The sequence below is a fragment of the Gymnoscopelus microlampas genome, assembly GCF_963454915.1.
Source record: "Gymnoscopelus microlampas genome assembly, chromosome: 12".
Classification (NCBI taxonomy): Eukaryota; Metazoa; Chordata; class Actinopteri; order Myctophiformes; family Myctophidae; genus Gymnoscopelus; species Gymnoscopelus microlampas.
The window spans coordinates 36338327-36365937 of NC_139949.1; the positions used below are offsets into that span (position 1 = coordinate 36338327).

Here is a 27611-nt window from a genome sequence, read left to right on the forward strand (position 1 = left end):
TTTTTGAATATCTAAAGAAATCTAAAAATGACACCGATGATTTCCCGGTTTTAATGGATTAAAAACAGTATGACACAGACTTCTTTCCCCCCCCCCACACCCACACATTTTGGTGACAAGCCGGTGTTGAAACTCTGCTCATGGTATTAAATGTCACTCCTGTTCAAATAATCAGCTCGCAGAGTGTATATTCCAATGAGTCACTGCGGTGAAATCAAAAATGCATCGTTCCCCAGAAACATTAGCACTTTGTGTTATGTGTGGGTGTGTGAGTCCGGTCGAGTTGCTGGAGTTGGGGGAGGGGCTGTGTCATCACACATAACACTGGTTGCTTGCTACTATCGTACGGCACACAGTCACCTTATGTGTCTGTTTACCGTTTCATTCTCTCGTCCTGCATATATTGTACTCACTTCGATGTTCCCTCTTTCCGACACACGCTGGGTGCGCAATTAATGCCATTCCACAACTATACCGCATGTCCGCATAGCTGTTATATACATACAGCACCTAGGCTATGTTATAGCACCTTTCTTACAGCTCAAAAGGACTTACAATATAAAAGCATTATAGTATAAATTAAAGATAAAACAGCAGAACAATTCACAGAAAGTTGACAGGTGAGTACAAGCAGCCACGTTACAGCTTTACTGTAGTACTGTGTTAAGTACTACAGTTTGCATAACAAATGGCTATGCTATTTATCTGCTTCACACTAAACGCTCAACTGAACTATCCACTTACAAACCATTTCACACTAGGGACGAGTGAAAATGCAAAACCCTAACCCAAATGCACTTGAGACTCTGAGAATTGTCAGTGTTGTTTACATGCAGTCACATTTGCTAATTGAGGAAATTCTAACATTGTAAAACACTTCAGCCAGACTCAGAACAAACTCACCGGTCCGGTTCAAATCCAATTACGACTTCAAAGTGGTTGTGATGTGCTCAAGCATATCAAGTTAATCCTGTGTCAAAAGTCACACAGTGTTTTTAAACAGTGTGAGGTGTTAAGTAACGCTGGAGACGCAAACAGGGTTTGACTCTTAACTTTTCAGAAGTGTGCAGCAGTTGCCCAACATTAAAGATGTCCACCTCCTTGCTGAGAATAGTCTAAGTCCTGCTCTGGATCAATGCATTTGATGCGGTGACATTCATCTCAAAATATAATCGTCAGGGTTAACTTAGTGGGGTACGCTGCGCTTGTGCAGTTGATCAGGAACAGGACGTTGAATATTCTCGGCATTGAGGTTGACACTTTATATATAGTTCATTGACTGGGGTACCCCAGGGCTCTATTCCAGGTCTGCTAGTATTTCCCTCTACACCAAATATCTTTTCCAAAAATAGTCGATCTATAAGATCCTAACGCGTCACCATGTGACCCGTTGTGACCTTGTAGATCTGCTATTTATGTCAAATGTTTGCCCCAGAATAGAGACACTAGGGTTCATGTGGTTAATAAAAAGATTTAGCGGTACAGCACTCTGCTAGTGTAATAATATAGGCTCACTCCAGGACCAAAACGGTAAGTAAAGAGTCAAACCGTTTCAAACATCATTTGGGGTCTCCAGGGGATAGGTTGTTAAGATGATCCATCTGCAGTCAGGGGCAAGAGCTACAGCTGCAATCTGTGCGGTCCTTGTCTACGCCGTGAATGGTGACCCAATAAATCAATTGGAATTAAGGAAGCTCTCACCACAATAACGGCTGAAATACACCAGGCGGACCACTGGCCGACAACAGCAGGGCTCATTGTTGAGCATTGGTACTCATCTGCTAGGTGCGTGTGTGCGTGATTTCGACTTCAGTCGGACCTCATAGAAGAGAAATTAATGGCTGGTGGAGTTTCCACAACAGAATTTAAAAAACATCTGGTTGTCATATATGCTGGAGGAATGAATGGCTTTTATCTAGATTTTACAAGAAATAAAAATAAAGAAAAAAGCATAATAATCTATTAAAGTCTTGGTCGTCTAAGACCAAGCCAAACAGACTGATTAATTGATTAGTCGACCATAAAGCCTTTTGCACATAGTCACGTTTATCTATGAACTCATGCACACCTAATCCAAAATTGAAACCTTAAACAAAGACACAGCCCTCGATGTTTTTGAATAAAAAAACCTGTATCTTGAACTTGTGAATCTCGAGGTGCAACAAAAGCTCACCTTACAGTAGAATTAGGGATGCGCGATATATGTCGGTCACCATATAGGTATCTGTAATATCGGCCTTAAAATAACTTTTATACAGATAATATTGACATCAGTAATATCGGTTATCGACCACAACAGCAATGTTGATATCAGTTATTGTATTCCCTAAGTATAATAATACAGATTTTCAAGACAACAAAGAGCTACAGATCTCTTTGTTTACCATTTTGTATAAATAAATCCATGAGAGTGGCAGTGCTGTTGACCACACACAGTCTGGTGTTATGGTGTTAACTGCTTCATCGGACCATAAACTGGCTTACAACAGAATACAGAACATGTAGGTCTAATGTTTCAAATTATGTAGTCAGCAACAGTTTTCCCGGCTTAAGTTGAGCACTCCTGGACAATTTCCAAGTCCAACGCCACAAAATTGCATTTCCAATTTTGTTGGACAAAATTTAAACCAGCACAAAGGGAGGCCTCTGATTCACCAACAAATTCCTTGTACTACACTAAATCACTGTTTCCTAAACAGTGGGTCGGGACCCGTTTGTGGGTTGCGGACCCATTTTTATGGGTCGCGAGTATGTCCCTTTATTTTTTTTGTTTTTTGAATTATTATTTCAAAAGATTTTCAAATATTACCTCAATTCTACATTTTTCATAAATTAAAAACAAATTCAAACATTTTTCAAAAGCATTTCATAAATAAGTAAAAAAAACTTTTAAACTTTTAAAAAGTAGTGAAAATAGCAAGCTCACAAGCTTCTAGATTTGCTACTGTCACTAGTTTGGGTCGTGGGAACATTTCTCTTTTGGGTCTCGACCTAAAAAGTTTGGGAACCACTGCACTCACACCTGACATGTTGCTTCTCTTCAAATGCTGCAGTCATACAGCAGTCATACAGACATTTATAAACACTATTACAGTTACAGTCCTGAGTCCTATCACTTAACTGTCAAGTGATAGGACTGTTCCAACATGTGTGCTGAACAGAATTCATCCACAGGTAGGCTACCATCAAAACAAAAAACACATTAAACGCACAAGCCCGTTTGTTTACCTCTCTGATCTCACAGAAAGAAACAACATATTATAGGCTGTTTTCAGCTGAGGTTCAATGTTGATGATGAGCACTACAGAGGTACTGCAAGTAACACAGCTGCAGAACAGAAGACATACTATTTTGTTCCCAACAACCCAGTAACTTCCGAAAGCCTCTTCAAAATCCGCTGACGGTGGCGTTTCCATCCCCCTTGCTATATATCCCTGCAGCCCCGGGACAGGAGGATCCAGTAAAACTTACATAACGTCCTAGATCCACAACAACCAGCCATGACCATAAAGAGAGTGAGAGATCACTTTGCAGAAAGTACCCCTTACATAACACTACCTACCATCTATTCCCACTACTGTGGCTTCACCCTGCTATAATCCTCTAGTCTAGTCGTTACTTACTTACTGCACACTGAATGGTAGGCAGCAACCAGACCTGTATGTCTACTGACTGTAATAATAATAATAATGTGACATTCAGTGGACACACATGATCCAGGTCATATTGTGTTCAAACAGAGAGACTGTAGTGTGTTAGGGCAGGGCATGGTTCCCAAACTATTTAGCTCAAGACCCAAAAGAGACGTTTGCCAACAAACTAGTGAAAATAGCAGATCTACAAGCTCACTTTGCACCGCGTTGCGAGCTTGTAGATCGCCTATTTTCACTATTTCCTAATTTTATTGTATTTTTACCATGGAATTCCTTTGATTTTATGAATTTCTTTTGAAAAATGTTAGATTTTATTCCTGAACCATGTTAGATTTTCTTCCTGAAAATGTTGCTTTTCCCCCTTTTTGGGGGGAGGATCTTTTGAAATATCAAAAGATTAAAAAAAAAATCTAAATCTTTTGAAACATCTACAGGCGACCCATACAAATGTGTCCACGACCGACAAATGGGTCCCGACCCAGTGTTTGGGAAGCGTGTGTTAGGGTGGTATGGGATGGGGTGCTGCCCTGAGTGATGCATCAATGGCTTTTCCCATGTTCCATGAACTCTAGTAACCCCGGTCTCGACAGAGAGGAAAAACCCTGCTGCAAGGCTGCAAACCGTAGAGTGAATGAAAGGCTGCAACAAAACACAAACAGAGACGATGAGGAGTGTTGCCATGTCCGCTTATTCTAAGCCAGGGGTCTTCAACGTTTTCAGCCCAAGGACCCCCTAGCTGAGAGAGAGATGAAGCAGGGACCCCCCTCTATATTGTATAACATTTTGTTTCATATTAAACTTTTTTTACTTGGTCTGCTCTTTTTTCCCTCTACACCTATACCTCTTTGCCAAAAATAGCCGATCTACAAGCTCACAACGCCCGTTGTGAGCTTGTAGATCTGCTATTTTTGGCTAAAGTTCTCCTCAGAAAAGAGATGTTAGGGTTCAAGTGGTTAAGGTAGAAAAAAAATCATATCACACAAAGATTTGGCGGACCCCCTGTTTCCTAATGTTGTTTAAACCAGTGATTCTCAAACATTTGCATGGCAAGGACCCCCCATCTGAAAATATGTTGTGCCAGGGACACCCCCCATACAAGATTTGTGTTGTTAAAATGTTCCAAAATAACTTCTTTTTTTTCAAGATGATTTTTTTCTTATTTTGAAAATAGTATTTTCAAATAGCCGTAGCCTAGAGTTGCTACTTTTGGACGTGTTTCTCTCGCAGAAACTGGCAACTGATGATGAGCTGAATTGAGCAGTCAAGCGAGCGGGCAACGGGGTGTTACACCGACACCGGCAACCTGTGGAATTACGAGACCGTTCGCCCGGGTTGTACACATTCGGCGAAATCATAACTTTTTTTTGCATTGTAAATACAAAAGTCAAGGGGCAGGTACTAGTGTATGCTGGTCCGCCGCCTGAGAAACATACTATATTATAAATATCACAGCAGCAGGTGTCCGAGCACTTTGTTCACGTACCAAATGCTCAAAATATTCTCGCGCGACGGTTTCACGGTCTCGAAACCGTGTAAAACAGCGACCCCTGGAGTCGCACCATTCAACAGCTCACCAATGTCGGTCTAACAACTGTGTGTATCAGTGATGCTAGCCAGTTAGCTGTTTTAAGCAAGGTATATAAAGCAAAACATACATTAATTAACACTACTCAATTTACAGTGGAACTAGACATCTTTTTTTAATATATATTTATTTATTTTATTTGGTCGGGTATAAATAATAATAAAATAATAAAAGTCCAAGCTGGTTAGCCTAGCGGACAGCTAGAGACTCCCTTGAGCTGTTCTTATACGTCCTGTCAAAAAAGAAAGTATACATGGAAATAGAAAACACACTACTTACATTTAGGGGCCGATGTTCCTAACAGAGTTTCGGGGTGCTTTTCGAATCCGATCGCGACCATTTTCACTGAGCGGCCGACCGAGTTAACGGTCCTACTAACGATGGAAAAAGCTCCTCAATCAAGATGTTGGCCCACCCGCTCTCTATCTCTCTCTCCGTTCACAGTGCTCACCTAGCGGCCATTACAAAGCACTACCACCACCGAGCGTCCAGCGTTGCCAGGTTTTGCGAGAGAAACAAGCAGCTAGGTCTATGAAAGCAAGCCCAAAAGAAGCGAGATCTTACCGCCCTTTAAACATAGTAGTAGTACATTGGCTATTTGAAAATAGCCGATCTACAAGCTCACATTGCTATTAAAAAAAAAACTTGAACATTCGAATAATGGGGAACATTTTTAAAACATTTTCTAAAACAACACAAATCTTGTATGGAGGTCCCTCGCATAACATATTTTCAGATGAGAAAAATACAAATTAATTTGGGGAACCTTGACTTGAAAATGTTTGAGAAACACTGGTTTAAACAACCCTAGGAAGCAAGACAAATACAAAACTACACTTTAGGGGGAAAAAAGCCCCAAAACCCGCAACCCGGCCGCAACTAACAATATTTATAAGCAACTTTACAGAAAAACAAGCCCAAAGTCGCTTATAATAAGTGGACGTGGCAACACTGCGAGCGTCTCTGGTAGTAGTACCAAAGATAGTGGTGGAAGCAAGATCACGTTCAATGCCCTGGCCTGCTTCCTGGTCGGGGTCAAATTATCTGGGTCGGGGTTGGTGTGGTGGGAAAAACTTTCAACCTGTACCTAGGCTACCCTGGGTCATGAAGGACGTCAAGGACCCCCCCCCCCCCCCATTCAAAGTCCCAAAGACCAGTGGTTCTCAAAGTGGGGCCCCGGTCCCCCAGGGGTCCTTGTGGGGGTTCAAGGTAGCCTGGCTAAAGCCCCTGAATCACTAGCCCCGAGTGGAACAAAATGAAAATTCTGGCTGAGTGTCAGGCTAGGTTCAAGGGGGTCCCCAGAAATATCTGTTAATGTAGCATCCACATTTGTTTCCCACTTTAACCTTATATGCACTGGCTATTTGAAAATAGCAGGTCTATAAGCTCTCAACGCGTCACATTGTGAGCTTGTAGATCTGCTATTTTCAAATACTTTTGAAAAAGAAAATATTAAAAATTTGGAATATTTTTTTAAAATATTTAAACGTTTAAACGTAAATCTTGTATGGGGGTCCCCGGCACAAAATGTTTTCAGATGGAGGTCCGTGGCCAAAATATTAATAAACTGATGGTGTTTAGTCTTTTACCCTGCTGTACCTACAGTACTTTTTCTTGCTCTGCATCTGAACTGCTGTGCTGCCTTTGGCAACTGGATGTCCCCTTTGGGATCAATAAGGCCTTATCTAATCAACGTCATCATATCTTCCGGTCTTGATGTGAAGTTCGGTGTATCTAATTAATGTGTTTAATAATAATAAATAAATACAAAGCTCCACTCTCTGCAAAACCAGAGAAAGCAGGACATGTGATGTGAGTGACACAAGGGACCAAGGGTGCATGTGCAGACCAAACTATGACCATGATTTTTCCCACTGACAACCGTTGCTATGCCTCATCTTCACTTCTGCTACCATCTTTGATAGTACTGATCAGGAATGCACCAGGCATGCGCATTATGTCCACTCCATGGTAAAAATCCATATGGTCCATCCCATCCCAGAGTCCAACCCACCAGTGGTCCAATCATGTTGCTGGGTTAATTAAATTTATGATTATGAATTATATACACAATGGGGACATGGCTGATTAATACATTTGGTCCACAAGACTTACTTTTCTGAGATATGAGAGCCCTGGGGGTCAACTAGGTATAGAGAGCTTAAGTGGTTAATGTCTGACAATCAGCCAATTTAATAACAAGGTACAGTAGGTATACATATACAGTACATAGTTATTAGGTAGCTATACATTTATAAAGTTCTACATTTTTGGCAATATTTCTGATCTCAGAAGTAAGAGATTATGAAGAAATTATTTTCTACCCCACAAGCCTTGCCCAGTATGATGCAAGATGCATGAGGTTCATATATGCATATCTGTTTAAATACAGTCAAACTACAGCAATAATTCCTCCAAAGGGCATTCTTTAATGTGATTATGTGTACAGCAGCAACACAACAGCAGACATACCCACAGGGAAGAATGTATAGCTTTTACAGCCACTATGAACACATTAAATTACTGACTAGATTTCTTCAATATATAGGACATAAGAGTAAAAAAAAAAGGAGGAAACAAAAAATTATATTCACTAACTCCCTGATTACCAAAATAGTCTGTAAATCAATTAATAAAGCATGGCTAGCCGCACTTTACCAGTACTAACGAAAGTGTAGTATAAAGTGTCTTTGACCAATCAAAAGTATTAATACTGAAATAACTGAATAGTGTTATACACACATGCACATTTGATATAGAAAATTCAGCCCCATGGATCACTCAAATAAATAACACGCAGCGAATGAAATCAAGACAATTCTCCAACAACTATACAGACAATTATACTCACTGTTATGGAAAATTATATATAGATATAGATATAGATATTTTTACATGAAAAACATTCAACAGAAAACAGACCCAATCACAGTGGTAGAAAGTAACAATACAATTACTCAAGTACTGTACTGTACTTGAGTACAAGTTTTAGGTACTTTTACTTAACTTCTTTTCAATACTTTAGACTTCTACTCTACTAGACCTCAGAGGCAAATATTGTACTTTTTACTACACCCCAATTATTTGACAATTCTAGTTAGTTACTTTGTGGAGTTGGATTATAAAAAGATACAAGATCTACAAGATCACAGTGCATCGGGATGCGACGCGTTCTGAGCTTGTAGATCAGCTATTTTCACACTTTTTCCTTTTTACAAATTTAGAAAACTTTTGAAAACACTTGTGAAATGGCACATTCTGCATAATAAGTACTTTTACTTTTGGCACTTTAAGTATATTTTGAGGCCAATACTATTGTACTTTTACCCAAGTGAAAGTTTTACAACTTTTACTTGTGATGCATTGTGGTATTGCTACTTTTACTTAAGTAAAGAACATCCGAGAAATTCCTCCAACACTGACTGCACAAACACACTTTACAGTCTGACACGCCTTAACTAGCGTGGTTCATCCTGCTGAGTTATTGCATAACAACAAGGTTTCAACAGAGCAGAACAGCACAACTTCTGTTACTCTCTGTGAAGATCAAGCTTTAACAGGATCACAAATAATGGCCCTTTTCGACTACGAAGGGTAAGCCAGCCAGCACCACCCGGAACATGAAACTTCCCAGAACCTGTGAAGTTCTGTGATTGTTTCCAATATAACCAGTCCAGAACCACCCCCTGAATGGGGTAAAAAAAGAGAAAATAGCAGATCTACAAGCTCACAAGGTGCCGCGTTTGCGATTCCTTGTGAGCTTGTAGATCTGCTATTTTCGCTATTATAGAAAAATGTTAGATGTATGAGTTCTGGGTTCACAGAACTCAGGGTTAGCACTACCTCCTAAGCAGGGCCCAAACTAGGTTCTGAGAACCTTATCTGAGCCTTAAACAAGTCCAGAACCTGTGAAATACGTTTCACGGCACAGCGTGGTTCACTCAGTTCTTGTAGTCGAAAAGAGCCATAAGTCTTGGGTGATTGCACGTCTCTCACTGTAAGACACATTTGTCTTTGTTGCTCTGCTTTCTCCTCCTCAGCTCCAGACCTCGCTCCAGACGCTCGTCTTCTTCCATCGCCCTGCACAAAACACACACGTACAAATTGTTGGAGAACCACTGCTATAGAGAGCATTGCGTTCTGCCCCCTAACCATGCAGAAATCTGTCTATAAAAGCAATGTCTTGACACACAAGGTGCGATGCTGCCTGGGAACATTAATGCAGTATTTCACTTTGGGTTCGTACCCTCTCTCCTTGGCGTCGATGTCTCTGATGATCTCATCTCGCTGGTTGACCAGTGACACCAGTTCCTGTAGCAGGAGCTGTTCTCTCTGCTGCTGATTGGTGGTCTTCTGCCAGTCTACAGTGTTACATATACAATATTTTTCATTAATATATCCTACTATAATTCTAGTAACCTCTGTTTGTCCGTGTGTTTGTAGTGGTGTCACTACCCGGTTCTCCTCAGTGGCTGGACCAATTGCTCTGATTTTGCACACAGCCATTGACCATTACCATCTGAACTTAACTGTGAAGCCCGTTTTTCAATTTCATCAAATCTCAGCTTCTTATTAGCGTTTATGTGTCAAACAATGTCGCCTCCCGGGTTGCCAGATCATGTGTGCATATCCCCCCACGGATGCGTCGACCGGGTATGGTCTAGTTTAATTAATTACGATAGGAGTTAATAACATGATTTCTTTTTGGGGGGGTCCCCAGATTATTTGCTTAATGTGCAACATTGTTTCCTCCCTCAACAGTAAACAAACCAACATACAGTATAAGTGTATTACAGGGTATCTGCACATTTCTAAAGTGACAATTTAAGGTACCTTTTTAATACCCCTAAAATAAAATAAATAAATAAAATAAGACCATTACTGCGTCAAAAGTAATCAACAAAAAAAAAAAACTGGTCAAACATTGGCCAAATTGTCAAATAATATAAGAAAGAGGCAAAAAATCTGTAGAACCGAGTCAAACTAAATGTAATGCCTCAACTCCTACAATTCCAAGTGCTTGTCAGGGTGGGGGGTCCCCAGTTCAAAAATGATTATTTTGGGGGGTCGTAGCCTGAAAAGGTTGAGAACCACTGCATTATAGTACAGTACAGTACAGTACAGTACAGTACAGTACAGTACAGTACAGTACAGTACAGTCAGTACAGTACAGTACAGTACAGTACAGTACAGTACAGTACAGTACAGTACAGTACAGTGCTTAAGGATGTGTGTGTGTGTTACACTGTTACTGACCTTCGATGGCCATCATGACTCGTAGTTCTCTGGTCAGCAGCTCAAATCTCCTCTCCAGGTCTTGTTCCTCTTGTCTACAGACAGACACAAATATGGAACATTTTTGGTTGTGTGGATGGAATGTAATAAATGTAGTGGAATATGCATGGAAGCACTTTGTCTGCATGTGTGACTATGTACAATACATGCATTCAGTGTGATGAAATGTAGGTGTAATATGCGAGCAGTGTGTGTGTGTGTGTGTGTGTGTGTGTGTGTGTGTGTGTGTGTGTGTGTGTGTGTGTGTGTGTGTGTGTGTGTGTGTGTCTGTGTGTGTCCTCAGGATTACTTTTCTGTGTACGTACAGCATATCGTTGTTGTAGGGCAGAATATCCTTATTTTTTTCATAAATTAACGCCCTACGTGATCACACTACAGCATCACACAAAAGCATCAAAAGTAGCAGATCCACAAGCTCGAAGTGCGACGCGGCGCGTTTTGAGCTTGTACATCTGCTACTTTTGCTATTTTTGAATTTTAATCTTGAAAAGTAACAGTTTTGGAAGCATGAGATTTCCACCCAACAGAGACGATATAAGACTGTAGGGGGCGCTCTGCTGCTGTACTCAAACTGCCACTTTATGTTTACAATGACATTGCTGAAATATGCTGCTAAATGATGTGTCCCCTGCACAGGACACTATATGCACAAAGGTCTACTCTGTGTTGTTCTATATTTGTTACTATTCTATTGCTGCACCTCGTGTACAGTACAGTATGTGCTACTATATCTGCTGCTATTTATTTTAACTACATCCGACACTATATCTGCTGCTATTTCTACCTCACGTGTATATCTGTTTCTACATATGCTGCTATTTTTTAACTGCCTCATACCATTGTCATTTTTGGAATAACTGACCCACTGAGCATTTTTCGGGCTATTAGACGTCTAAAATACGTCTAAGGGCTAGTCTAAAACGGGGTTATAATTGGTCTAACAGTGAAAGTTTTTTAGACGTCTAGGATTAGCCTAGACGTTGATTAGCTGTTTTTTAAGCGTCTATTTATAGACCGTCTATATTTACAGCAGTTGAAATGACGTCTATAATATAGACTTCTATATAGAGACGCTTAAAAAATAGATAATCAACGCCTAGGCTAAGCCTAGACGTCTAAAAAACTTTCACTGTTAGACCAATTATAACCCTGTTTTAGACGGAGGTCTAATAGCCGACTATGGCTCACTGGGGACCTGCTTGGACGGTATATGTATAGATTTCACTCTACTCATGTCAGGAGAATAGCTGTATATCTGACCTGTTTTCCCTCTTATTTCTTTCTATCAAATTCTTCTTCCCTTTTCTCAAAACTAAAAATGATGGGAAAAAGTATTTCACCCACTTCTTCACACCTGTAAACCTGTGCTGTGAGAATAAAGTTGAAATTGAGAGGTGTCTATGTGTGTGCGTGTGCGTGTGCGTGTGTCTTACAGCATCTCCAGGTGGTCCTGTCTGCGTATCAGGGCGTTCTTCTTGTTGACCAGAGTAAACCACTCCTGGATCAGTTTCTCCTCCATGTCACGGTCACTTCCTGTACAGGAAATGAGTCAAAACAACATCAAAATGGTCTCTCAGCACAGACAGCAGCAAAGCCCAATTAAATAAAAGTAGAAGCCATTCTTGCTCCCAGAAAGTTGGGATGGACATGTGTACTGAAGAAGAAGTAGAAGCCATTCTTGCTCCCAGAAAGTTGGGATGGATATGTGTACAGAAGAAGAAATAGAAGCCATTCTTGCTCCCAGAGTATTAAAAGTTGGGATGGATATGTGTTTCTCATTTGATTCGATGTTTTATTTGATATTTGAGGTGTTTACGTATTCCATCTACTTGTGAGACAATCTGAGTGTGTGTGTGTGTGTGTGTGTGTGTGTGTGTGTGTGTGTGTGTGTGTGTGTGTGTGTGTGTGTGTGTGTGTGTGTGTGTGTGTGTGTGTGTGTGTGTGTGTGTGTGTGTGTGTGTGTGTGTGTGTGAGTGTAGATGTGAGCATGGATTAAAGCAAAAATAAAATCTCATGGCTGAAAAAATGTGTATGGCCAAGTCCTTTTATGTGATTTGTGTAACAGTGTGAAAGGAGCCCTGTCACACTAGTGCGGTTTCCTAAACAATTAACACAATATGGAAAACTATGATGATTTGGTAATATTGTTCCTGCTGTTCTACATACTGCCAACCAGGTGAAGGAATCACAGACTGAGGCTTTAACCTTTGCTTTTATGAATTATCCGAGACCATTAGAGTTTTATGGAAAATGCTTCCAAACTAAATTTAGTTGCACCACTTCAAATGCTCTAATCTTAAAATAATAATAATAAAAATAAACAACAATAGCCTATCTACAAGCTCTCAATGCGACATTGCATTGAGAGGCTATTTTCGCTTTCATAGAAGGCATGCTGGCTTTTATCGAATTCTGAGAACTTTAATCCGTGTGTGAGCAATTTCCCCTAGCCAGAAGCTGAAGGTGTGGGGGAGGCACGCCGAAAAATGTTGGGTTCTCAAAATGCATATTTGTGCTCAAACACGAAGACTTATATAGTACATGTGCACAGCAATGAGCAGGAAAATATTTTTATAGTTTATATATGAATTCTCTCCAGATTTAGGAAAATATACTTTTATTAGACCAAGTAGTATAGACAAACTGTCATACATAACAAAAAAGACAGTGGTGGAGGAAGTACTCACACGTCTTACTTAACATATTACCTGCCAATCACGGATATGTCCATGATTAAAAATAAATAAATAAATAAAACAAGAAAAATGTTTTTCTTTATTTTATTTTTATTTTTATTTTTTTAAATCATACTGTGGCGGCCAGATTTAAGGGGTGGCGGCCCGCCACTGCTTAATGCATATAGGGGAAACACTGGTGAGTGTATACTGTATGTCTGCCTGTCTGTATAGAAGCATGTGTATTTTGTGTCCCACCTGACTCCATTAGGCGTCGCAGGCGTTTCTCCACCACTGCGGCTCGGCTGTCGATGTGCTTCTGTTCCGTTTCCAACGCTGCCAGCTCACTCAGCACATACTGACTGGTGTCCTGCAGACACTGACCAAACACACACACGCACACGCACACGCACACACACACACACACACACACACACACACACACACACACACACACACACACACACACACACACACACACACAGTCCACACACACACATGAACACACACAGCAGTCACAGACACATGACAAGAGAAAGAGAGGGAGAGAAGGAGGAAAAAGAGAAAAGAGTAGGAGTAGTAGAGGAAGCAGAAGCAGTAGTAGAGGGAGAGAAAGGAACGAGGGTAGCAGAGAGGAGTGGTAGGATAGAAAGGGATGGATAAACAAATAGACAAGAAAAGGAGAGAAGGTCAAAGGATTAGAGAAAGGAATGATAGGTAAACGACAGTTGTACATTGGCTCAAGGTAAAGAAAAGAGTGTTAAAGGGGAATTTTGGACCATGGTTTTCTTATCTTTTCTATGATGTTATGATATCTTAGGATGAAATAATGTCATAACTCCATCACGGGTCCTTGAAAAAAAAAAAAAAAACGTCTCGCTAGACGAGTTTGAAATCTTGAGATTGAAATCTCGTCTAGCGAGACTTGTGTTTTTTTTTTGTTGCATTTTTGCATTTTTGCATAGAGTTCCGATGTCAGATCTAAAAAAATAAATTAAAAAAAAGCTATTAAAATATGAGATCTAGCGCAAGGCCTATTGGCAAACGTTTTAAGCTGTGGCGGACCCGTGATGGAGTTATGACATTTTTCTATTGTAGCATTCATCCTAAGATATCATAACATCATAGAAAAGGTAAGAAAACCGTGGTCCAGAATTCCCCTTTAAGCTGAATTGAATCTCCGTTTCGTAGCGGTATCGTCAAATTAACACTGAGGATTTTACAGTGTGGATTGGGGTCCCAGAGATGAAAATTCAATCAAGTGTCCATGACCTAATGCATATCAAACTGGAGTTCCTTGAAATTAAAAGGACTGAGAATCACTGCTCCAGGCGACAGATGGTGATCTAAGACACCAGAGATGCAAAGATACAGAGACATAGACATTGAAGGATGAAGTGACCATAACTCTTATGCAGCAAAATGGCCACCGTGCGAATCTGAATATGACCAATAACTGACCATTTTATCCTCTTCTTGTTGAGGTGATTGGGATTCTGCTGCTCTCTGAGATTCTGTGTACACACACACACACACACACACACACACACACACACACACACACACACGCACACGCACACGCACACACACACACACACACACACACACACACACACACACACACACACACACACACACACACACACACACACAGAACACGAGGGACGCTTTAAGGGTCGAAGTCTATAATGGTGACAAATCTCAAAAGTCATTTAGATGCAGTATTAATATTAGATTTGACAGTATTCAATAGTTTTGCTTCATCATAATCCTTTCACTGTATGACTTGGAGCCCCCACCTGAAGTAGTGTTCTCTGCCGTAGAGAGAGCCTTCTCTTCATCGGCCTGTATAGGAAGCACATGGAACTGTCACATACAGTACAATAGTCGGAGAACAAATGGCAAAAATAACAATCAATAATAATTCAATAATCAATAAGATCCCAATTCATTGCATTGTGACACATTGTGAGCTTGTAGATCTACTATTTTCAAATTGAATTATGTTAGTTTGTGGAATAGTAACAATGGGATGTTGGGTGTTTCTGAATATTCATATTTAGGCATGCCAGTCGAGTACGTAGCAGGTACCAGGTATTTACCAGGTGCTGCACACTGGTATGTGTTGACAGTCAACAGCAGTCTGAGAAAGTGTACCTGAGTGTTTCCTTCATTCTCACTGTTCGTTCTCCTCCTCCTCCTCACCAGGTCAGCATCTTTCACCTGACTCAGGCCCGACTTGGACCCTTTGGTAACCAGTCTTGGGGGCGGGACTGGGGTTATTGACTCCTCCCCTAAGAAATACATCATTCAGATTTAAGCCTAAATTGGACGAATGTCCTAATAACAATGTAATGGAGTAGTTATTATATCAAGCAGTGAGGCCAGTACCTCTGGCCATGCGTTTGGTCCTCGGAGGCGGGACTACCAGGGAGCTGCTCCCTCCTTCCTCCAGACTCACTGTGGCTCCTTCCTGTAGCCTGGCCATACAGAACGCAGCGGCATCGACGTCGGTCGGGCCGGGACCAGAGAGGGCAAAGCCGTAGCTGGTTTGGCTGCAGTTCTGTTCTATCTGGAGAACACGCAGCTCTTGGTTGGTGAAGTGTGAGCGGATCTGGCTGAGGTAGGTCATGACGATGAGGCGGTCGGGGACGGACAGCAGGACCATGTCCGAAGGCTCCAACAGACGAGAGATGCCCAGAGCCTCAAAGCCGTCAAAAGCCTAATGGTGTCAAGTCATGGTGTAAAGAAGAACATTATCAACAACACCTGTTTTGCCCATAGATGACCTACCTACCTAATCCACGGCAAACATACTCTTTATCAAACTTAGCTTAACAGTTCTGAGCAAAGAAAGCCCACATATTTGGTTGAATTATTTGCCGCCATTACCATATCTGGTATGTATATTACTGATCTGATCCGTCTATAAACTTTTCACATATGCAACACCACTGCAACATTACTAATATCATAATCTGTGAAACAATGTAAAGCAAAGAATGCTATAGCACATGTTTCTAAGGTAACATAGACTGACAAAGTATGAAGACCATCAGCTAGCTTCAGTTGTGTCTTTACCTTCTTGTTATTGAGCTTGATGTCATGAGAGTCCAACTTGTCAAAGTCTCTGCAGGGGTATAAATGCAGAATGCAATCACAACAAAGCTACGGTAGCATATTTGTAAAGGACATTTCCAGAAACTGAAACTATCTCAGGGAAATAATGAATCCTGAATTACCATTTTCATTGTCAGATATCAAATGTTTAGATTTATCAGTTTTCTCTGATTATACGCAACATCACTATGAAACCGTTTTAACTCAAAATAGTTTGGTGACAGTCGATAATTTTACATATCTTACTCAATATCTGGAATACAGAAATGACATTATTAAAAAGCTAAGAATCCCCTCTTTTTTGCAGCGCTTTACACAAAAACAGGCTTTCAATTAAATTCTGTGAGCAAATCACAACAATATCAGTTCATACTAGTGCTAACAAGCCATATAGAAATAAATAAAATGTTCAGAGCTGTACATTTTGTCTGGGTGGAAGTGATGAAAGATGGCGCAGAAGCCCAGGCCGTTCCGCCAGGAAGTGCTGAAGTTGGTGACCTTTACCCCCTGGTGACCTTGTGTCACCTCTTGACACCACTGGAGGAGTGACTGGCTGGAGCTCACCAGGAGAACTGGACTCTGGAGGGTAGGAGTGAGGAGGGGAGCAAAGGAGGAAGGAGTGTTATGTTAGTTAGTGTCAGTTGTGTAGGAGTTGTATGAGTAGGTGTGTAGGTTATCAAACGTAATTATTGGGTTGGTTTCGTGTGTGTGTGTGTGTGTGTGTGTGTGTGTGTGTGTGTGTGTGTGTGTGTGTGTGTGTGTGTGTGTGTGTGTGTGTGTGTGTGTGTGTGTGTGTTCCCTAATGGACCCAGGAAAATAAATTCACTGTGAGATCCAAATGATTCCAACATTTCTTTTTTTCAAATGACGGACTCAAACCTTAACTGAACGGAACTGTGAAATTTGTTCCAAGATCCGATTGGTTCCGGGATATTACAGAACCGACCCGGTGGATGTTCGAGAGGACACAGACTAGAAGGCAATTAAAAATGCCGTTCTGCCAGTAGATGACATAGGCAATAGAAAACCGAAGTCTGATATCACTGCCGCTAGAGGTCGCTATCCCCCTGGATCACAACCACAGAGTAATGTTTTCTATTGAAAATACCATCGGGTCATCTAGAATCGCGTCATATTAGATGTTCCAAAAATAAACAAATAATCCCGGCGATTTTAATCATATGGATATGATGCAATCATGAACACAAATCCCGCACTCTGCTCTTGCTCAGCTGCATCAGTTCTATTCAAATTGACATGACGTTTCGGTCCCTCTGGACCTTCATCAAGAGTGTGTCAGCACTTCTGTCTGGACCCAATAGACCATAATAAAATATGGAACTGAACCCGTATCCGTATGGGTCTTGGCGGTGGATCCGTGAAGACCTCTAGTGCTTGTTCTTAGAACTACCATCCATTACTGTTATTTACCTCCTCGTCCTTTCCATCAGCCTCCTCTCTGACCATGGCTGCAGACTTTGGGGTCATTGGGTCAGAGGTGACGACACCGTCTGGCTCCTCTAGTGCAGGCTTTCCATTAGACACTGCAGGAGGGGCCTGTGCACGTACTTTCGAGTGACCTGTAGGACGTTCAATCTGCTGGTCTTTTTTCTTCTCTCTATCACCAGGAACGACAGTCAGCTGATCACTTCGCCTAAGGAGAGGGCATTGGGACAAAATAGACAAAATGGATTATGGACTTGAGTTTAGAATCAAAGCGTTGTCGTTACTAATTCTTGATGATCAGCAACAACTGAGCGGATGAGCGTATATTGTGGACTTGCAAACCTGTTGCAGGGGTAACCACCTTGCAAGTCCAGACAGCACCAAGCGAGGAAGAACAGAAAGTTAGTATCAAGTCAATGCAAGCGTTAAGAGTGACAAACAGCTTTATTGGCAACATTCCAGATAATATTGACCAAAAGATGTGGTGAATCGTTGTCTCACCACAACTAAGGTACAAACACGTACAAACAAAGAGCCCAGCCAGTACAGCAAGCTGTTGCTTGTATTGTGTCATCTGTGTTGTGATATTTTCTAGGGAAAAATGCATGTATAAAAAATTATAACACTTATAATTATAATTCTGCTTAGAAATATTCTTCAGAACTATAAGTCCAATCAGGCACACGTGCGCACACACGCACACACACACACACACACACACACACACACACACACACACACACACACACACACACACACACACACACACACACACACACACACACACACACACACACACACACACACACACACACACACAGGCTTCAATGGAATAGTATGGTTTAGAGCAGCAGGGGTTGACCTCCCCAGCTGACTTACACTTTGTCCTTTGCTTCCTGTTTTATTTCCATCTCTTCCTGTACAACCATGGCTTCTCCCAGCTCACTGGCTAATTGCTCTCCATCCTCATCCCATGAAATTTCCTCCAGGACAGAAAAGCAGGAACCGATGGACTTCAATTCTGTAATGGGTCCGTCCCCGGTGCTGGTGTCTGATTGGCTACTAAGCTCTACGGTGTCAAAGATGATATCATGGGGGTCGGGGATGAGGCGTTTCTTTATACTGCGGGGGGTTGGGGCCGGAGAAGCGCCGCCTGTCATCAGCCGTATTTTAGCCAATAACAGTCTCTCCTCCTCCTCCAGCTGCTGGGCCTTGGTGATAGGCTCAGAGGTGTGTGACTTAAAGTGTAAGTGCCCTGTTCTTTCCATGGTAGTGTCTGTGTCTGTATGGGTGTCAGCCACGTGAATAGTGTCACTCGTAGCGTTGTGTGTGTCCATGTCAACACTGGGGCTATTAGAATCCGGAGTGTCGACGTTCATGTCTGCCATCTTTCTCAGACCGCTGCACGTATCATCGTGTGATTCCATGTGGGTCTCAGTATGTGTGTCAGCGGGTATCTTGGCGCTGTTTTTGTCAGGGGGAAAGGGCCAAGGAACCACCGATGACAGGATGAGTTTAATTCCTTCCTGTTTGGCCTCTGCAGGGACCCCGGCAGTTCCTCCAACAACATCAGCAGCATCATCTCCCCGTCCAGTTAACGGCTGCTCGAGGGTCTCACCGTGTGGAGGAGGAGCTGGCTTGATATTTGCTGTCGTGCTGATTCCCACTTCCTGCTTAGGCACGGGAGGAGGTTCGCAATGAGGAGGAGCTTCCTGATTGGTTAGAGAACGAGAGTCCTCAGATTTGTTTGGCTGATTGACAGAAGGGCTCTGGCATAGGACGTGGTGATTGGTAGATGAAGGTGGGTGGGTGGGCTCCTGGGTGGCCTCAGGGGTCGTGGTGGATGGATGATCTGGGCTGTAGACAGAGAGGGCAGTTACATACCCAGATATGATAGTTGGGGTACCTTTAATAGGACCAGTCACTGCTAAAACCACACAGTCTTTGCCATGCCACAGTTCTCCCAGCAACAGAAACAAGAACCATGACAGACCAACCATATTAGAGACATAAACGAACGGAGAATAAACCCAATCATAACAAAAATACCCATGCTCCAACCTCGTGCTTACAGTAACAATAGTGACTGACCTTACGATTCCATCCACCAGTCCATGCCACATGATACACTGTAGTGATAGCTCAACAAACCAGTCATGCTCTATGATTGCAGATATCACATAACCACCGTGAAGCAGAAACCAATACACTGCCCTCATTGTAGTAGTGTTGCACTGTTTACGAATTATTTTATTTCTTAAAAATGACCACAGTGTTAAAGGAAATTTGCAGTGTGAGGGGAACATCTACCATACAATGTCTATGAAAGACGATGCCCTTCAACAGCAATCATTCTTCATAAATGGCAGTATTCTTTAATACCACAATGTGGTCGAAAAACACGCGTCACACTGCCTGGTAAAACATTCACAACCACAGCCAGACATACAGTAGTATGTAAAGAGGGAGGTCAAGGTTTCTTCACAAACATCATCTAAGTGATGATGTTGCTAATAGAAGGACATGAGCAGGGCATTCACATGCCAACACAGAAGAAGGGTACGCTGAACCAAAGGCTGAGCCCTTAGTACACAGGTTGATAGAGGAAGAATTCTTATTGTGTAATTATCAAAATGCCGAGTCTAATTTTCTTTCTGCAGGATGCAAAGACATACACTTTTTTGACCAATGTTTTGACCTTGTGCACAGGTGCTTTCTACCCTCCTTCTCATACCCTCTTTATGCCCCTCACTATTCAGCCAAGTCAGTCACCCATCTACTTACCCCCCTTCCCTATCCATGTACAGCTCAGAAAGCCAGATGCTTCCAAGGTCTTCCTGCCCTCTCTCATATTCAACTTCCTCTTCCTCCTCCTCTCTCATCCACACAGGGATGGCACCGATCTTAACCTTGGAATTCCCTCTTCTCAATGATTTTGGGCCCGCTCTGCCCAGTGCCTCATTTTTAACAGCACGGTTCGAATCTTTGGTTGCCGCTGGTGTGGAGTCAGCTGTGTTAACTTTCAGGCTGGAGTCAAGGTCAGAAGCCCCCATTCCAGCAGACCAATGACCACCTTCGTTCAGAACGGTTTTGACCTCTGTATTAGGTTGGGGGACGCTCACTGAATTTGGATGGGATTTGAGTTCTATTTCATTAGTGTGACCCTCCAGCGTCTCCTCGCACGCTATCTCATCCAGCTCTGCCTCCCTCAGGTTGGGCCAGTCGTTTGATTGACTACATGTTGCTTCCTGGTTGTCCCTCGCAGAGGAAGAGCCAGGAGGAATCTTCTGCATCTTGTTCTCCTGATCTTTTTGTGTCTCTCTGTCCTCCTCCATCGCTGATCTCTCTCTCTCTGCCCTCTCTGTCTCTGCCTTTTCCCTCTTCATTCTTTCTTCCTCTGATTTCTCTATTTCCTCCCTTTCTCGTTTCTCTCTCTCACTCTTCTCCATTTCTTGCCTCTCCAATACCACCCTTTCTCTCTTCTCCTCCTCCTTCTCCCTCTCTGCCCTTTCCCTCTCCTCCTTCTCCCTCTCCATCTTTTCTCTCACCCTCTCTGCCCTTTCTCTCCCCTCCTTCTCCCTCTCCATCCTTTCTCTCTCCTTCTCTGCCCTTTCTCTCCCCTCCTTCTCCCTCTCCATCCTTTCTCTCTCCTTCTCTGCCCTTTCTCTCCCCTCCTTCTCCTTCTCCATCATTTCTCTCTCCCTCTCTGCCCTTTCTCTCTCCTCCTTCTCCAGCCTTTCTCTCTCCCTCTCTGCCCTTTCTCTCTCCTCCTTCTCCAGCCTTTCTCTCTCCCTCTCTGCTCTTTTTCTCTCCTCCTTCTCCCTCTCCATCATTTCTCTCTCCCTCTCTGCCCTTTCTCTCTCCTCCTTCTCCAGCCTTTCTCTCTCCCTCTCTGCTCTTTTTCTCTCCTCCTCCTCCTTCTTCCTCTCCATCCTTTCTCTCTCCCTCTCTGCCCTTTTTCTCTCCTCCTTCTCCCTCTCCATCATTTCTCTCTCCCTCTCTGCCCTTTCTCTCTCCTCCTTCTCCAGCCTTTCTCTCTCCCTCTCTGCTCTTTCTCTCTCCTCCATCTCCAGCCTTTCTCTCTCCCTCTCTGCTCTTTCTCTCTCCTCCGTCTCCCTATCTTCCCTTTCTCTCTCCCTCATCTCTGTCTCTTCTCTCTCTCTCCTTTCTCTCTCCTCCTCCTCTCTCTTCCTCCTCTCTTCCCTCTCTCTTTCCTGCTCGATAGCAGCCAGTCTCAGACTGTCCACCAGACTCAGCCCGTGTGCCTCCAGGTAAGGTAGCATCCGCATGTTCCCGACCAATGGCAATGGGTCCCTCCTGGGCAGGTCCTGCCCACTGACCGGCTGCTCCTCAGCTGTGTCCGAAAATGCTGCGGGTGGCAGGATGTCCAGTGCAGAAAGACTCGGTGGACCTGCGTCTGGGTCTTCGTCTGCTTTAGGACTTACATCTGCCACCGGGGCCGGTCCGGTTGAGCGAAGCAGGGATGTCACTGTCTCATAGCTATGGGATGGAGAGGAGTGACAGGAAAGTGACAACTCAGGGACAGAACTCTATCCAGTGACGACAGCCGATGGACAGCATGCTCTATACCAAACGGTTGCTATTCAGACTTGGCTTTTAGGGTTGGATCACAGTTCTCTGCCGAAGCACACTGAGGAACACATTACTTAATGGCTGAACCGAATATCCACACCGTTTACACCATGCCATGATGTGTCACTTCAGTAATTGAGAAAGTGAAAAAACTGTATCTGGTGCCATGCAGACGAGAGCAGAACTTGCTCAGAGACTAATTCAACATGACATGATTACAATCACTTTTTGCTAACTCAATGTATCATAAACAAACCATTATTGATCAATCCCCAGCATTGACAGGAGGGTTATTCTAGCTATGAGCCAGCAGATGAAAGGTGGATGGTTAGCAAAAACTATGCAAAAGTGCCTTTCAGCAAGGCACTGTACCATGCATTGCAAGCAAACCTTTACTCTCTGACCTTTGAATAAAAATGCATTTCTGTGTGGGATGCTCTGATAAATCTAATTTGATAAATGATTAGAAAAATGTCAAAAGCTTTCTCTTTCTTGTGGGACAGACGACGTGACAGGCAGGTGTACAGAGAGACTCACCCTCTATAAAACACCCCCACTACTGCTGACATGAAGCCAACAGACTCCTCCTTCTGTTCTTCATCTACAAACACCTCTTCTTCTGTGTACATACATTTCTGGGCACTGACATGTGTGCGCACGTGCACGCACATACACACACACACACACACACACACACACACACACAAACGCGCGTGCGCGCGCACGCGCACACACACACACACACACACACACACACACACACACACACACACACACACACACACACACACACACACACACACACACACACACACACACACACACACACACACACACACACACACACACACACACACACACACACACACACACGCTCATTACTGCACTGGAGTCGACCTATCAGCTCTTTGCGATTCTATATGAAAAGCCCTCCAGAACAATCAGATCTATTTAAAACAGCACAGGCAGAATAGTACGCTGGAATGAAATGAATGAAGGTTGACAGAGCAGAGCAACAGACTGGGTTAATTGCTGCTTGGAAGTAAGCATTGCGTAAGCTACACAGCACCACAAAGATCCCTGTGTACGAGTGTTTGTGTGTGTGTGTGTGTGTGTGTGTGTGTGTGTGTGTGTGTGTGTGTGTGTGTGTGTGTGTGTGTGTGTGTGTGTGTGTGTGTGTGTGTGTTTCTTTGTATGACGTGCTTTGAGAAGTACCAGGGAGCCAAGTCAAGCCATGCTACAAGTGACTCACCCCCCTGTTACACCACTCTTCTCCTCGCTCCGTTCCTCTTTCTCCTCTCCAGGCCTCTCTTCGGTTGCCTGAGAGTTGTCCATCTTTATCTCCGCTGCTTTCGCCACAGCGGTCTCCTCTACGGCTGCCCACAGTGGATTCTCTGCTTTGTGTACTGACTCCTTGCCGATAAAGTACTCCTGATCTTCGGCCATGTGACCACCTACTTGCTCTTCACCTGAGTCCAAATGCGATTCCATGAGTTCTGGACTGGAAGGCAAAAGTGGAGCCAGCTCCAGAATCATTAGATCATCGTCTTCATTAACCTCCTCTGGGGTTGCTGGTATGTCTGTGAATCCTGGGGAGACTGGTCTTTCTGGCTCCTTAGGCTCCTCTTCAACTGCTGGAAGACGTGACATGGCGGGGACTGGGCCTAGGTGATGCGTTTCCTGCGAGTCCTCTGCTGTGACTGACTGAAGTTTGTGTGTAGTGTTTCTTGTCTCTGTACCATCTTCTTTGTGGGTGCTAGTAATGCAAACACACAAGAGACACACAGAACTTAGTTATGCCACTACAAAGTAAACCAGACAACCAGTGTGTGACATACAGACAGACAGATAGACACACTACGTCAATCAGAAAGATAAATCAGACACAGACAGACAGACAGACAGACAGACAGGCGGCCCCTTGTCCATTCTTACCCTCTGCCCAGGGGTTGTGTGTGTTCGTGTGAAAGAACCTCTGCCGCTGAGTTCTGATCAATTCTATTTTCCCTACTTCTCCCTTCTAGAACATTCCATAGCGGAACCTCCGCATCCAAAACTCTCTCTTGGTGCGGGACCAACAAGGCCTCTAATATGATTCCCTGTGTCGAGGACTGAGCAGTGGGGCTTGATTGGATGCCAGGTGTGCTAGAAGTGGAGGACCCACTATTGTCTAGGGCAAAAACGCCAGATTCAGACAAGGAACCTTCTTTTAGCCGAGTGGCTTGCCCCACACTGAGAGACAGACAGAGACAGTCAGAGAGGGGGAGGACAAACCACAAAGAGAAGACAAGGTAGATGTGGTGCAGGGAGGGAGAAGGGAGGAGGAAGGCGATGGGAGAGGAAAGCAGGAAGACACGAGGAAGGGCATGAGGTGATGAAACAACAGGGGAAACAACAGTCATCCAAATGAATCAAAATAGCTCAGATCAACAGAAAAACACAATGGGCCTCATTCACTAATATCAAACATTTATGCAAAATGCAATATGTTCTTTCTCACTTGAACTTCCTACTTTACGATCTACAAGCTCAAAACGCATCTGGTTGTGACGTGTTGTGAGAACGCATTTACTATTTGTAGTAAATTCTACAGGAAAATAACAATTCTATAAAAAAGAAAAATAGGAGTTGTGTTTTAATTGTTATACATTGTAGGATTCCACGTTGGGTTTGTTTATGTGCTAAAAGAGTGACCGGTTTCACCTTGCAGTGTCAGTCAATGGGGAGGCTATTTTGAATGATAAGTTTGTAATCTACGGAGCAAGATAACTACACCACCTAAACCTCTACCAATGTGTAATTGTTTGTTTGGACGGGACAGCACATATTAATGAACAACATATGCATGATGTAATGAATACACCGGATTTAGCAAGAATGATAATTTCCACCCGTAGTCCGCATGCATAAAAACAAGCAACATTACAAGAATAATCAGGATCCACTAACATGCACGTAGGTAAGAAAAAAACATTGACTGGTCGTGAATGAGGCCCATTATCATTACAACAGAATGACAGAATAGAGTTCTAAAGTCAATTTTAAGAAAATGTAATAGAAAGATGCAACTTTCAATTTTCAAAATAAAGATGGTTTGATTGATTGATTGATTTTGATCATCATAAGAAAAAGAAAAAGAAATTCCATGACAAAAAAGAAAATACATTCCACACATGAACTCTTCTAGGTATGATTCATGATTTCAGCAATGTAACTCACCACTCATTGTCTCTCGTTCCCACAGAGGCGGGGCTTGACAGGGTGGTCATTTTGTTCTGTGAGAGGTGGACGTCGGTGCTTCTGCCGTGCGATTGGCTGAAGAAATCTTCTGCCCAAGGCGGTCGTTTGGATGTTACACCAGTCTGTTCCGCAGGAGGAGGGAGATGCCCAAGAGAAGCTTCTGGACTGGACTCAGACCCTGACCCAGGGTCAGTCAGAGTTCTCATCCTCTCCTTGTCCTCGTCTGACCTGTTAGCCTCCAGAACGCAGAGAGGAAGGGATTTATGCGCCTCCTCTGCCTTGAGTCTCCTGTCCTCCTCTTCCATTTGGTTCTTCCTCCTCCTCTCCTCTTCCTCTTCTCTCTTCCTCCGCTCTTCCATCTCTTTTTCTTCCTCCTTTTTCTTCCTCTCCGCCTCTCTCTGCTCCTTCAAGAGTCGCTCCTTTTCCTCTTGTCTCCGTCTCTCCTCCTCTCCCCTCACCCTACGCTCCTCTTTTTCTTTGGCCTCCTTCAAGAGTCTCACCTTTTTCTCCTCCTCTATCTTTCTCTGCTGCTCCTTCTCTTCTTCCTCCCTCTTCCTTCTCTCCTCCTCCTCCCTCCTCTTCCTCTCTTCCTGCTCCCTCGTTCTATGCTCTTCTCTCTCTTTCTCCATCTTTATCTGTCTCTCCCGTTCTTCCTCCTCCCTCCGTTTCCTCACCTCCTCTTCCGCAACTATCCTCTCCTCCTCTTTTTTCCTCAGCTCCTTCTCTCTCTCCTCCTTCAAGAGCCTCTCTTTTTCTTCCTGCTCTTTCCTCCTCTTCTGCTCCTTCTCTCTTTCTTTACTCGCCTCCCGCTCTTGCTCCTCTTTCAAAAGTCTCTCCTCTGACCTTTTCTTCTCCTCCACCTCCTCCAGGAGCCTCTTCTTCTTCTCATCTTCCAGCAGCGTCCTCTTTCTTTGCTCCTCCTCGCTCTTCATCCGTTCGCTCTCTCCTTTCTTGCTCTGCTCCTCCATGCTCTCTCTCCCCTGCTCCTCAGGCCCCGTTGCTCTCTGTGCCTCCTGGAGGAGCTCTGTCAGTGAGGAGGCTTCTCCAGGGGGCTTCTCCAGGGCTTTTGGCTCAAGACTGTAGGACAAGGGCAACACAGGCAATACCCTTTAACCCTTAATGTGTGTTTTTGTCTGTGTATGTGTATAGTGTTTTTTACACATGAATCCATTAAGACCGGGAACACATCTGTGTCATTTTTTTAATTATTATTTTTAAATCGTGGGAAATGTGTGCAGATCTTTGAACATATATATATAAGTATTAAAGCAAACATTTTAAAATCCGATCTGTGCTTCTGGGGGTCCCTGGAACAACATATTTTGAGATGTGGGTTCGCGGCCAAATACATATCATTTTGGGGGTCCTTGACATGGAAAAGTTGGAGCACCACTGATATAGCAACATGTTAGGATTTAAGATTTTTTTTTAGATATAATAATAATAATAAACTTTATTTGTATAGCACCATGACATGAACAGCAGCTCAAAGTACAGAGCAAGAATGAAGCACAAGTGCGAAAAAGCGGCGAATCAAGCAAAACAGTGAGGACATGAATAACACATAGATTTAAAAATCAACTAAAAGCAAGAGTGAAGAAATAGGTAAAGCTGTGCTTTAAAGTTATATCTACAGAGTCTTAGGTCTAATGGGAGTTTATTCCAAGCCGTCGGCCCATAGAAGCAGAATGCTGCTTCACCGTGTTTTCTATATGCCATTGTAGGCACTTCGAGCAGGTCAGCACTAGAAGACCTGGGGAGGGGGGCGGTTTGGAACATATTTAGGCAGGCAATCATAAAGGTAGGAAGGTGCCAGACCATTGAGAGCTCTATAAACAAGTAAAATATTTTTTAAATCAATCCTAAAAAGAACCGGGAGCCAATGTAGTGAAGCTAAAACTGGAGTAATATGTTCGCTCATCTTAGTTTTTGTTAAAACTCTGGCTGTCACATGCCACATATGCATTTGGCCGCGGACCCCCATCTCAAAATGTTTTGTTTTTG

General features: G+C 43.1%; 2 protein-coding genes across 17 annotated transcripts in view; both read right to left on the reverse strand.

The window, feature by feature from the left end:
• The window catches only part of LOC311056814 (RING finger protein 145-like), a 31616-nt gene extending 25959 nt beyond the window's left edge, over window positions 1–5657 (reverse strand). For both annotated transcript variants that reach the window (XM_084073636.1, XM_084073635.1), the window contains exon 1: window positions 5518–5657. The gene's annotated coding sequence lies outside the window, so the exon portion shown is untranslated. The remainder of the gene's footprint in view (window positions 1–5517) is intronic.
• Window positions 5658–7407: 1750 nt separating this feature from the next.
• The window catches only part of LOC311056616 (uncharacterized protein), a 36621-nt gene continuing 16417 nt past the window's right edge, over window positions 7408–27611 (reverse strand). For 9 of the 15 annotated variants that reach the window (XM_084073371.1, XM_084073368.1, XM_084073375.1 and 6 more), the window contains 18 exons: window positions 25587–26684; window positions 24303–24599; window positions 23620–24123; window positions 22905–23009; window positions 20559–22274; window positions 18654–19631; window positions 17760–17982; window positions 16750–16907; window positions 16290–16338; window positions 15600–15930; window positions 15366–15502; window positions 15008–15053; window positions 14670–14722; window positions 13467–13587; window positions 11967–12066; window positions 10495–10568; window positions 9485–9599; window positions 7408–9318 (listed from right to left, as the gene is read on the reverse strand). In XM_084073371.1, coding sequence (XP_083929497.1) covers window positions 9231–9318; window positions 9485–9599; window positions 10495–10568; window positions 11967–12066; window positions 13467–13587; window positions 14670–14722; window positions 15008–15053; window positions 15366–15502; window positions 15600–15930; window positions 16290–16338; window positions 16750–16907; window positions 17760–17982; window positions 18654–19631; window positions 20559–22274; window positions 22905–23009; window positions 23620–24123; window positions 24303–24599; window positions 25587–26684 — 6193 coding nt within the window. In that variant the 3' untranslated portion in view covers window positions 7408–9230. The remainder of the gene's footprint in view (window positions 9319–9484; window positions 9600–10494; window positions 10569–11966; window positions 12067–13466; window positions 13588–14669; window positions 14723–15007; window positions 15054–15365; window positions 15503–15599; window positions 15931–16289; window positions 16339–16749; window positions 16908–17759; window positions 17983–18653; window positions 19632–20558; window positions 22275–22904; window positions 23010–23619; window positions 24124–24302; window positions 24600–25586; window positions 26685–27611) is intronic. The other 6 variants (XM_084073372.1, XM_084073370.1, XM_084073374.1 and 3 more) reach the window with 5 other exon arrangements.